The 13456-nt window shown below is 37.9% G+C and overlaps 1 protein-coding gene across 1 annotated transcript; it reads right to left on the reverse strand.

Moving 5' to 3' along the window:
• Positions 1-499: 499 nt before the first annotated feature.
• On the reverse strand, positions 500-1140 carry LOC111912093 (uncharacterized). Its single transcript, XM_023907836.3, has one exon. The coding sequence runs from the start codon at positions 1119-1121 to the stop codon at positions 666-668; it is 456 nt and encodes a 151-aa protein (XP_023763604.1). The 5' UTR covers positions 1122-1140; the 3' UTR covers positions 500-665.
• Positions 1141-13456: the final 12316 nt, after the last annotated feature.

Consider the following 13456-nt stretch of genomic DNA (forward strand, 5'->3'; position numbering starts at 1 on the left):
TTCAATCGGATAATTCAATCATATTGGATTTCATAATCGGAGCAATGTGACGCCATATCAATCTGAATTAACAAAAATATGTCATATTGATTGCCTCGGTTAAAAAATTTACCCAACTAAATTTTGTCCCAAATGGTGTAATGACAAATGAGAACAAAAAAATAATTCCAATGATACATTGACTACAATTAAAAAATAAATAACATAGATTATTATTGGTTGACAATATTAACCCAAAATAAATTATACCTAAGCTATGACGTTATTGTATGTAGTTAAGTAGTCAACCCTAAGATACCAAATTGTTTAGTTTAAAAAAAGTGTTCTTCGGTCAAAGATCGAGAGATTTCAAATCCTGGTTAAAACGAAAAATGTTATTTATGAGTAAAATGAATATTTATGTGATCCTAAGCCATATGGCAATTTTTTGTCCATAAGCTTCAAGTTTTGCCCTAATATTTTTAATATCGTTGAAACCGTTTATGAAGCTTTACCCTAATATTTTTAATATCGTTGAAAACGATTATTTTTATTACTTGAAAATTCGATAACAAATGCCCCAAATATTAAGTAAACGTTAAGATAACATCGACATAAAGATGAGTAGATCACAATATATCAATCAAAGATGAAGGTAAAAATGAGACATTGACTCATCAGCCTCACTACACCTCCTTCACTTCAAGTTTCTGGTCCTCCTCGATTTGAAATGCCGACACCGGAAAAGTCCTGTACAGCCCTGACGGAGCTTTGAACGTGATTTTTCCGGTGGGTGGATCATCAACATAGATCTCACTCAGATTAACCCACATCATCAACTCTTTAGTCTTCACTCCGGTGAGCTTCTTGATCTTTGATTTCTCGACGAACGCCGTGACCTCATTGGCGTAGCTCGCCAGCCGGTTGACTTTTTCGAATTTGTGCTCTTTTTTCTTCTTCTGTTTCAGCCATACGAAGCCTGTGTCTTTAACGTACCCACATTCTTCAATGTCTTCCAATGGAAGAAGGCCGTTGGGTAGTCCGACTTCGGTTAGTAGATGCTTTGTTTTATCTTGGCAGACTTTGTCGCCATGGTAGAGCTCGGTGGCGGTTGCTCTTATTTCGTCGGTGACTACAGACATGTTTGTGGTGGTGGAAAGAGGAGAGTGGTAGTGTGTGTATATATAGTCTAGTTAGTTTAACTTTGCCCTTCAAGTTGCTTAAATTTTCGTAAATGCCATTCATAAATTTACTTCCACACGGCTTTCATTTATAGTTTGGTCGCTACACATGACATTATGTAGGTCTCGTGTACTATATAGTGTATTGAATAAAGCGATAACTCACCACATTTTCCATATTTTTAATCTACCAACTTAGCATCATGTTATTTTCACCTTATCATCTAGAAATAGTCACCTTCTATCTACCTTTTTATCTTGTTTTCTAAAAAAATATATAAAAAGATAAATAAATTTAAAATTAACAAACTTTTTCATTAATTCAAACTAAATAATATATTGACCTTTAAAGTCATATCACGTTCTTCGTTGAAAGAAAGTTGATGTTTTGTATCAAGAATTTCATATATATGAGTCGTCATTTTCTTCTGTGTTATTTTTTCTTTTTAGCCATTTTTTTTCTTTTTCAAACTCTACGCACGTCAAAATCCAAACTCCAACACGAAAATCCGACGAAGTTGTGTAATTTTAATAGGATGTTATTGTTCTTTTTAGCCACCGGTTTCTACCCTCAGGGCATGCACTTTAATCCATTTTGGGGCAAGTATAACAAGCTTCCAAAAGTCAATATTTAATCGTCTTCCCTTTTTTTTCATCTCAATGTATTAGTAGCGTTGCTGCGAAAATGTTTTTGTTGCTTTGACCACTTTTGCATTGTCCTTTTTAGGTTATTGTACAAGCTGTTGAACTTCATCACTATCTTATTCACATCTTGATACTATGTTTTAACTTGTTCTTTTATGTGGTACTCGCAATGACCCATTTTCCCGATGAAACTGATTTGTCGCTCGTCTCTAAAAAAATTGAGACTTTTATGAATTATCGGTCATGCTACGATAGGTCAATGCACAATTTGGCCAACACGATTTCATCCTTATTTGTCCACATTTGAATCAATTGGTTGCATTTTATTTTCCAGTCAGAATGCTTTGGTTATAGGTTTCGGCTCGGTTGGGTATTTGGTTACAGTTTTGGAAAAGGACTGAATTTGGGTAATAGGGTTGCAATTAGGTTTTGTGATGGATAAAACGATGGCCGGTATCAAATTGAAATTGGTTGAGTAGTAGATAAAGACGTCATATTGTGGTCGGTAAATTAATGTTGTAGAATCGAAACCAACAATCACTAGCATTTTCAATGACAGATGAATTGCGACGCATACCAGTTTTATGACGGACATAAAAGTCTACAATACAAATTATGTCACATTTCATAAAATATAAATGATTTACAATGGACAAAATTCATCGTAAATTTATATCGCATTTTAACTTTGAAAAAAAAAACAACAATAAGAGTATTTTAATTAAGTAAATTTATTTTCCATGTCCGTACTCAAATCCATTGTATTGTATCGCTGCTCTATTCGTTCAAAATCAACTACACCATGAAAACCAAAACAAAAGAGCAAACAGCGATTAGGGTTGCTCCACCGGTGTTGTATTGTAGAAATCGATTTGCCACTTCCATCACTGGTAATGCCATTGCCAAAGTTCAATTCTCGAGTTTGATAAAATCATGCTCCAAGGCGTTCTCTCTGCATTTCTATATTTGATTTCGCATTTCTGTGAGAGCATGTGGAAGCAGAAAACGCAGAAGCCATCATCACGAGGATCGAAAACAAGTATCGCAAGATCAAGAGTTTACTCAAACAGTTAGTGCGCTACAACCCTAATTTTCATTAAAAATTTCAACTTTCCCCAATTATCAAAGCACTAATAGGCGATTGATTGCGACCGATTAGGTACAAGCCCTCAAAACTGCTCTGTAAGGACCCCCCCCCCCCCCCCCCCCCCAAGACGAGAGATGAACGATGCAAGGTTTGTTCTATCGAAAATCCATAATAGAAAACTTAAATTTGTATTCTGTAATCACTCATTAGCCGATTATCGTCGATTTGAGTGCTAGATTGTTTTATTTAGTCTGCAAATTGGATTGTGGTGCATAGAACATTAATGGCGATAAAAGATGTGGATTTGATGTTCACCTCTTTGGATCACGAGTACTAGGATATTCTTGATGGGTTTTGAGCATAACAAACAATCCTATGTGTGCATGCAACCCTAATTTGTTGGATCTATGTTTTCTCTATTAGACATACAAGCATTGAACACAAAACTAGAAACCCTAGGAGGCATGTATAATTTTCGAAATTAACAATAATTAGTGTTAGGATACATACCTTGATTGTTATATTGTAATAACAATGAAATCCTTGAAGATCTTGAACTTTGGGAGCAAGTGGTTTAAGTGTAACACCTCTAATGGCTCACAAACACACCAAGAAAGAGGATGAGAGGAGAGAGAAGGAAGAAGCTCTAGAATTCGGCTCTTCTTAGGGTTTAGAAGCATTGGCTGAAATCAATAGTTAGAGACTCTTTATATAGTTGTTGGTTGCTTAGAGCCAAAGCTAAGGTTTGCTGGAAGAAACCCTAATTTCCAGCTTAAGGCCTAAGCAGCCCATGGACTCCCCATCCCTTAGGCCATGGACGAAAATTCTAAGGCATCCCTAGAAGTTTTCGTCCATCCCCTCTAAGATGGTCCAAGAGCCCAAAACCACAACCATTAAATAATTTCTAAATAGCCCCTATACTTTTAATTAATTCCTTTCATCCGAGAATTAATTCCAAATTAATTTCTGATTTAAATAACATGAATTCTAATTAATATATTATTTCCATAATACATTAATAAATCATTTTTCTATATTAATTTATTATTCCAAATAATAAATTCTTCCTCTCTCTCAATAAATCATCCTGTCTAGTTGCAAGTATGAAGGCAACCCAAAAAAAGTGTGCTACTATCATTTCAAGTACATGTCAATTATAGTTATGGGCTTACACATCTAATCCACCATTCTCCCACTTGGATAATTCTAATAACTATCATTACAAGAATAACTTCAAAAATTGACTAGCAAATTGTAGCTCTCAAAGTCATCGTCGAACTCTGACCCAGTCAGTAACATGTCCTAAGATAAGTGATAATATAATCCTCCGTTCTGCAAGATATCATGTGGAAAAATAACTTGGAACAGAATCATTCTCATTGTCCAACAATTTGTTTCCTAATTTATGATTTGTAATGACAAGGAACACATCAATTAAGTCCTGATCGGGCCTGACACATAAGTCAACACCAAATGAACGAGGGGCCCAAGATATCGCTTTTCCCGTTAGGGCGATAAGAACAGATAAACTTCGAATTATATGATTGCATTATTTACTCATCAAATCATGCACACCAATACATTTTATAACATCAAGTTACTGATGCGTTTAAGCATTACCAATGCACAACCAACTCGTAAACAACAACTCATGTATCTCCGTTTAAAGATAATACGATATTATCGTCTCATAATTACTCGTGATAAATTCCATGAAGTAATTCACTGAGCGTGGGTTTAATCCAATACTCAAATTCTCCAATTCAAAAATACTCATGAATGTTGCAACAAACCATTGCTATTATCTAAACACTTAGACAATCGACAACCCAATTCAAGATAGTCTTAATTCATTACTTACTTCCAAAGTATGATTAACTGTGGATATTTGAATAATCTGATTATTCGGGAAGTAAAACATGCAAAAGTGAAACACAATGATAAATAATTGACAAAAGATAGTAAACAATACTCATAAATAAATATCCATTAATTAATCACCAAATGTCAATTATATTTATTTGTTACAAGTTTCTAAATATCTATCTAACCACTAAAACTAATATCATCCTTCAAACCAATGTTCCTCGCATGCTTAACATGCTTAACCCTACTAAGACCCTTTGTGAGGGGATCATCGATATTCTCTTCAGATGATACCCTATTTACGACGAGGTGTCCTTCTATTCGATGTCTAATGAAGTAATATTTTATGTCATAATGTCTAGATCTACCATGATTTCTTGGTTCCTTTATTAAGGAAACTGCTCCTTTATTATCGCAGAAAATCTCCATTGGATCCTTTATGGAAGGCACAACTCTGAGGTCTCCGATGAAGTTCTTCAACCATATAGCCTCCTTTGATTCTTCACTTTTTGCAATGTACTCTGATTCACAAGTAGAATCAGCCACCGTTTCCAGCTTCGAACTGTTCCTAGTCACCGCTCCTCCATTAAGGGTAAACACCCAGCCAGATTGAGAACAGAAGTTGTCTATGTCTGTCTAAAAGTTGGCGTCACTATACCCAATACCTCTTAAGTCATCACTACCACCAAGCACAAGGACCTAGTCCTTAGTTCTTCACAGATACTTAAGAATGTTCTTGACCACTATCCAATGAGCTTTACCTATATTTCCCTGATATCGACTAACCATGCTCAAAGAAAAAGCCACATCAGGGCAAGTACATGTCATAGCATACATGATTGATCCAACGGCGGAAGCATATGGAACTCGACTCATTTCTGCTATCTCTACATCAGTACTCGGACTCTGAGTCTTACTTAGTTTGGTATTGCTCCACATAAGCAATTCTCCTTTCTTGGAATTCTCCATGCTAAAACACTTCAGTACTTTATCCAAATATGTACTTTGACTAATTCCAATTAGTCTTCTACTCTTATTCCTCAAAATCCTTATTCCCAGAATATAAGCAGCCTCTCCTAGATCCTTCATAGCGAAACACTTTCCAAGCCTAGATTTAGGCTCCTGTAAGGTTGGAATGTCGTTTCCTATAAGTAGTATGTCATCAACATACAATACTAGGAAGGTGAATATACTTCCACTAGATTTGACATATACACCAGATGCATCTTCACTTCTAAAGAAGCAAAACTCTTTGACTTTCTCATCAAAGAAAATATTCCATCTGCGAGAAGTTTGTTTCAATCCATAGATTGATTTCTCAAGCTTACACACTCTATTAGGGTACTTAGCATCCACAAAACCCTCTAGCTGACTAATGTAAACATCCTCAGCCAACTTTCCATTAAGGAAAACAGTTTTGACATCCATCTGCCAAATTTCATAATCATGAAACATAGCTATGGCTAGCATAACCCTAATAGATTTAATCTTAGCCACTAGTGAGAAGGTCTCATCATAGTCAACCCCTGGGGTATGAGTAAAGCCCTTCACAACCAGTCTAGCCTTGAGAGTGCGTATCTTTCCATCCATGTCGATCTTCTTTTGAAGATCCATTTGCACCCAACTGTCTTACGACGTGGTACATTATCAGCCAAATTCCAAACTTGGTTGTCATACATGGACTTGATCTCGCTGTCCATTGCCTCTTTCCACTTAGCAGACTCAAGGCCTGCCATTGCTTCCTTGTAGTTAGCAAGTTCATCCAAATTTACTAGTGTGCAATCACTGATAAACATATCACCTTTTGCAGTTATAAAACCATACAACACAGGTCGAACGCTAGCTCTACTAGAACACCTAAAGGTAATGACTCGTCAACTGGTTCAACAGGAATGTCTTCCTCAGGTTGAGTACGAGTGTTAGAGGTTCATTCATCGTTTGACTCTTAAATTTATTCAAGATCAATTGTACCCCCTGTCTACTTTGCATATAAGATCTCTCTCTCTCTCTCTCTTTCTCTTTCTCTCTCTCTCTCTCTCTTTCCTCTCTCTCTCTCTCTTGTTCTCTCTCTCTCTCTCTCTCTCTCTCTCTCTCTCTCTCTCTCTCTCTCTCTCTCTCTCTCGCGCGCGCGCGCGCGCGCGCGCACGCTTGTGCGAAAAACTCCCCTTCGTGCTACAAAGACCACGTTTTCACTAGGTCTATAGAACAAGTATCCAAAGGATTTTTGTGGGTAGCTGATGAAAATACATCTCTCACTTTGAGGTTCAAGCTTGTCATGAGTCTCTCTTCTAACGAAAGCTTCACAACCCCAAACCTTGATATGTGCCAACGAGGGAACCTTACTTGTCCACATCTCGTGAGGTGTTTTGGCAACCTTCTTTGCTGGGAAAAGATTAATAATGTGGGTGGCAGTCTCTAAGGCATATGCCCATAATGATATTGGAAGTGAATCTCGAATCATCATGGAACGAACCATCTCCAACAAGGTTCGATTACGCCTCTCAGCCACACCATTAAGTTGTGGTGTCCTAGGAGGCGTTAATTGTGAAACAATTCCACATTCCTTGAGATTGTCGTGGAAATCGACACTAAGATACTCACCAACCCTATCAGATCTAAGCATCTTGATCTTCCTGCCCAATTGATTCTTGACTTCATGTTTGAACTCTTTAAACTTTCTAAAGGTTTCGGACTTGTGCTTGATTAATTAGATATATCCATATCTGTTATAATCATCAGTAAAAGCCACATAGAATCGATTTTTATCCCTTGTGGTGGATCTAAAGGGCCCACACACATCTGTGTGTATGAGATCCAACAATCCTTCACCTCTTTCACAAGAGCCAGTGAAAGGTGATTTAGTCATCTTTCTAAGCAAACAAGATCACATGTATCATCTGACCTTAAGTAAAATGTTTCCAACACTCCATCCTTTTAGAGTTGAGCAATGAGTTTCTTGTTGACATATCCAAGATGACAATTCCATAAGAAGGCTTTGTTTAAACCATTAGACGAATCAATTTGCAAAACACTATTACCTAAATTGTCCACAACCATTAGTTTCATACCTGCCATCACAAGGTAATGCTTCGAAATAAAATACACCATTTTTATAAGCATAAATAAAACCATTCTCATTATCAAAATAGTATCTAAAACCTTGTCTGTATAAACCATGAAAGAAATAATATTTCTGGTCATTTATGAAGAATAGAAAAAATTGTTCAAATCTTAACATAACCTACTACTAAGCACTAAAGAATAAACACCAATCTTGGTAACATGTGACAATCTCCTATTGCCCATAATCAGGTTCATTTTCCCATGCTCCACATCCTCACTTCTTTTTATCCCCTGCAAGTTAGAACAAATGTGAAAACCACACCCTGTATCAAGGACCCCAATAATTTGAATGTGATGAGTTTTTAGATAGGAGAGTGTAAATATCTGCCATGGTTGGCTTAAACTAGCCATCCTTTATGTTTTGCAAGTACTGTTGGAATAGTGTCTAAGGCTGTAACTATATTAGTCAAGTATTTGATCCGGTTGTGCATAGTCCTTTTGGGTTGCCTTCACCATAGCAACTTGATAGGATGATTTAATAAGAGAGAGTAAATATTATTAATATATTATGGGAATAATATGATGAATAATATATTGTTATTTGATTAATATAAGTCATAGAATTAATTAGAATTAATTTGGTGACTTAAAGAGATTAATTAAATAAAGGGGTATAAACTGTCAATTGTTTGATAGTTAAACTTTGGACTGTAAATCCATTTGGATATGGTATGGACGAATTCTAAGAGATTTAGGATAGCTAAAATCGTCCATATGATTATCTTAGGAATGGATTTGGATAGCCTTAAGAGAAGATTATCTGATAGGGACTTATCTATAATCCTTTAGGAGTCTACAAGTATAAATAGACCCTATGGCTGATGGAATTCGACACTTAACCTAAAGTAAGGAACCTCTGGTCGAAATTCCTCCCCTTTCCTCTCTCCTAAATCATCCTCCTTGCTATTGGTGTTTGTAAGCCATTAGAGGAGTGACATTTCTGACTCTAGAAGCTCCAAGACAACAAGGTCAACAAGGAATTCAAAGGTATGATTCTAGATCTGTTTCAATGTTGTTATTTAGCCTAAATAGTTATTAGAAGTCTTGGATTCAAATCATGTTTAATTAGAAAGCCTAGATCCGAGCATTAGAGTTTTGCATGCGCACATAGGAAAGTTCTTATGGCTAAAACCCATCAGTGGTATCAGAGCCTAGCTTGGTTTTCTTTAAATTGTTGCTTGATTAACTGAAACAAACCTGCAAAATTCGATTTTTAGGTTTTTGAGTCATTGACTCGGCGAGTCCCAAGGTGGACTCGGCGAGTAGGCCTGACTCGGCGAGTCCCCTTGTGCACTCGGCGAGTCCAGGCGTCAGGAATGGCCAGATTCGGGATTTTTTCATAATTATCTTATGGAAACTTACCTTAATCATAATAGATCAATCTAAATCCGATTTTTTGATATATATGGCTATTATCTTGATCTAGTTAAAGGTATTTATCAACTAATAAAATATTTAATTTCCTTATATGATAATTAATTAATTATTTTAATTATTTTGGTAATTATCTTTCAAAGAAATCTTGAATAAAATCAAATATAGATAATTAGGATATTAATTGTTAATTGGAATTATTTGTTATTTGATCCTCCATGTTTTAAATGTTTAAAACTTACTCTCAAGTTTTGAAATTTATATTTGTGATTAAAAGTTTTAATTTAGACAACTTAAATTTCAAACCCTAGCTTTTAAAAGTTTTAAAATACAACCCTATACTAATATGATATTACTAGAATAATATATATATGTATAACTAAATGCTAGTCTTACCGTTAGTAGGCCTCATTCACGAAGCCAATCTATAAGGTGGGTATAAGGTTGCGGCCTATAAAATGGCGCTTAATGGGTGTACACTCACACCCACCGCTTGCTTGATTGGTGGAGGGTCGTTAGCCGAACGGGTAGGATAGGGCAACCTCATCCTCCCATTAAAAGTATAATAAGAAATATAAAGTAACTACACATTTTTTTTAAAATTTCCCAATCCTAGTTACTTTAGGAAAAGTGAATTGATGCAATCCCATGAAATTACACTTTGCACCTTGCTAAGATGTTAGTGGAGCGTGTGTGGTTTACCGGCACACTAATTGGTTCTAAGCGAAGGTGGCAAAGGGTGATTCATTGTTTATCATAGTTCGATGGAGCGTGTGTGGTTTACCGGCACATCGAATAGGTGATCGTTACAATGAAGGCACCATGTGAATTTGCATGGTAATTCACACCCGCTTTGTGATCCTCGGCATCCCAGTCACAAACAAGAGGGTCATATCGAGATTTAAACATGCCATTGAATAGTTTCAATGAATCTCATCCGAACCTAGGAATTCTCAAAAACACTTAGGACTAATAGTTTAAGTTTTGTGATGGAGAATTAGTGAATCGTCATTCACTTACCTTCAATTTATTTGCATGTTACATTACGGCATCCCTTTTCTAGTATGTAAATGTTATTGTTGGATCCTAGCCCTAATTTTCTTATTGGGTGATAATTAGGGATTCTTATTCTAATCTATCTTTGTCCTTTATATAATAGTAGATGTCGAACGCAAACAACGCTGCTGCTAGTTCTTTCACGTTGATGAGCCTTTGCCAAAAGGTCACCTTCGATGGAACGAACTTTAGCGAATGGATAAGATACATTCGTACCATTGCTCGCTATGAGGATAAGGAGTATGTCCTCGATGAGAAGCTCGATAAAATCAACCCTGAAGTTGCTACTCCCGCCGAAATCACCGCCTTTGAAACTCATGAGCGAGATGCAACGAAGGTACATTGCATCATGATCGCCACCATGAATTCCGAATTCCAAAAGTCCTACGAGGACATATACCCGTACGAGATGCACCAAGACTTATTGGAGAGATACCATCAAAACGCGAGACAAGAGCGTTATGAGATTTTCACCAACATGATTTCCGCGAAGATGGGTCATGGAGAATCTCTTACCGTGCACCTGCAAAAGATGCAAAGGTATGTCGACCGCCTTCGCAAGTTAAATGTTGACTTCGGTGAGGACTTGGCGATCGACATGGTGCTTCACTCTTTGCCTCCGATGTACAACCAGTTCAGGATAACCTACCACATGAACAAAGAGGAGGTCACCCTAAGCAAACTCCAAGGTCTCTTGAGAGTCGCTGAGAGCAACTTCAAGGACAAGTCTATTGCACCTACTCCCAATTCGCCCGATGCTCCTGTCTTGGCTATTGGTCAAGGAAAGGGAAAGAAGAGGAAAGCTTCATCAAAGAACCATCGCAAGGTGAAGGCCCGAGATGGTGCCTCTTCTAGTGGGACCAAAGTTGATCCCGCTAAGCCCTGTCCTAACCCGAAGGAGGCAGAGTGCCACCACTGCCACAAGATAGGACATTGGAAGAGAAGCTGCCCAGAGTACCTGCAAGCAATCAAAGAAGGAAAGATCAAGCCATCTTTCGCAGGTATATACGCAATTAAATCTAACGATTCTAATCACGCTATTTCTTGGGTCCTTGATACCGTTTGTGGTTATCACGTTTGTTCTAATGTGTAGGGACTAAGAAGAAGTAGGGATGTGGAGCAAGGAAGGATCAATCTAATCATGGGGAATAGAAGATCGTCACCTGTAACCAAGATTGGAGTGTATTCTTTAGTGCTTAGGAATAGTTTGGTTTTAGATTTGAACAATTGTTGCTATTCGCCAGAAATGGCAAGAAACATCATTTCATTTCATGGTTTATATAGACAAGGATTTAGATTTTCTTTTAGTAATGAGAATGGTTCTATTTTGGCTTATCTAAATGGTGTCTTTTACTTTGAAGCTATACCATGTAATGGAATATATGAAACCGTTATGATTGTTGATAACTTAGGAAATGATGTTTTGAATATTGATTCTTCCACTAGTATGGATAAAGCATCCTTGTGGCATTGTCGTCTTGGACATATCAACAAGAAACGCATAGCCCAACTCCAAAAGGATGGAGTGTTGGAGTCATTCGACCTTAGGGAAGATGACACATGCGAGTCTTGTTTGCTTGGAAAGATGACTAAGTCACCCTTCACGAGTACATGTGAGAGGGGCGAGGGTCTATTGGACCTAATACATACCGATGTATGTGGACCGTTTAGATCAACCAAGAAGGATGGGAACCGCTTCTATGTGAATTTTACCGATGACTATAGTAGATATGGGTATATCTACTTAATCAAGCAAAAGTCAGACACCTTTGAAAAGTTCAAAGAGTTCAAGAATGAAGTAGAGAATCAATTGGGCAGGAAAATCAAGATGCTTCGATCCGATCGAGGAGGAGAGTACCTAAGTCTTGAATTCCACGATTATCTCAAGGAGTGTGGAATAGTTTCACAATTGACGCCTCCTAGGACACCGCAGTTAAATGGTGTGGCAGAAAGGCGTAATCGAACCTTATTGGATATGGTTCGCTCTATGATGAGTCGTGCTTCACTACCAATCTCTTTTTGGGGGTATGCCTTAGAAACTGCCGCCCATATCCTTAACCGAGTCCCTACTAAGAAGGTTGCCAAAGCACCTCACGAGATGTGGACAGGGAAAGCTCCCTTGTTGGCACATATCAAGGTTTGGGGTTGCGAGGCTTTCGTAAGACGAGATACTCACGACAAGCTTGAACCTCGAAGTGAGCGATGTATTTTCATCGGCTACCCGCAGACATCCTTTGGATATCTCTTCTATAGACCGAAGGACAATGTTGTCTTCGTTGCGAGGAGAGGAGTTTTCCGAGAGCGAGAACTCATAAGCCAAGGAGACAGTGGGAGGCAAATCGAACTTGAAGAGATTCAAGAGTCGATAGATGAAGGAACCTCTACCGCTGGCATTCAACCCGAGGAGGAAACTCCGGTTGAACCGATTGACGAATCCCTACCTCTTAGACGTTCCGATAGAGTTAGAGTTCATCCCCAGTTTTATGGCTTTCATATTACTACCGAAGGGACACGTATATTAGTGATGGTATACTAGTAAATCTTGATGAACCTAATAGCTATAAGGAAGCCATGGCAGGCCCAGAGTCTGCAAAGTGGAAAGAGGCAATGGATAGCGAGATCCAATCCATGTATGATAACCAAGTTTGGAATTTGGTTGATTAGGCGCACGGACGTAAGACCGTTGGGTGCAAATGGATCTTCAAGAAGAAGACCGACGTGGATGGGAACGTACACACATATAAAGCGCGATTGGTCGCGAAGGGCTTTACTCAAACTCCCGGAGTTGACTATGATGAGACCTTCTCACCAGTTGCGAAGATTAAATCTATTAGAGTGATGCTAGCAATTGCCGCATTTCATGATTATGAGATTTGGCAAATGGATGTCAAGACCGCTTTCCTTAACGGAAAGTTGGCTGAGGATGTTTACATGGCTCAGGCAGAGGGGTTTGTGGATCCGAAGCATCCGAATAGAGTGTGTAAGCTTGAGAAGTCCATTTATGGACTTAAGCAAGCGTCTCGCAGATGGAATCTTTGCTTCGATGAGAAAGTCAAAGAGTTTGGATTTGTACGAAGCGAAGACGAATCTTGTGTATATGTCAAAGCCAGTGGGAGTATAGTAAGCTTCCTCGTTCTATATGTCG

Source organism: Lactuca sativa, chromosome 5 (genome assembly GCF_002870075.4).
Source record: "Lactuca sativa cultivar Salinas chromosome 5, Lsat_Salinas_v11, whole genome shotgun sequence".
In the NCBI taxonomy this organism is placed as follows: domain Eukaryota; kingdom Viridiplantae; phylum Streptophyta; class Magnoliopsida; order Asterales; family Asteraceae; genus Lactuca; species Lactuca sativa.

Bases quoted from the DNA above. Each gene is read 5' to 3' on its own strand.
- LOC111912093 (XM_023907836.3), bottom strand. From the start codon at position 1,121: ATGTCTGTAGTCACCGACGAAATAAGAGCAACCGCCACCGAGCTCTAC.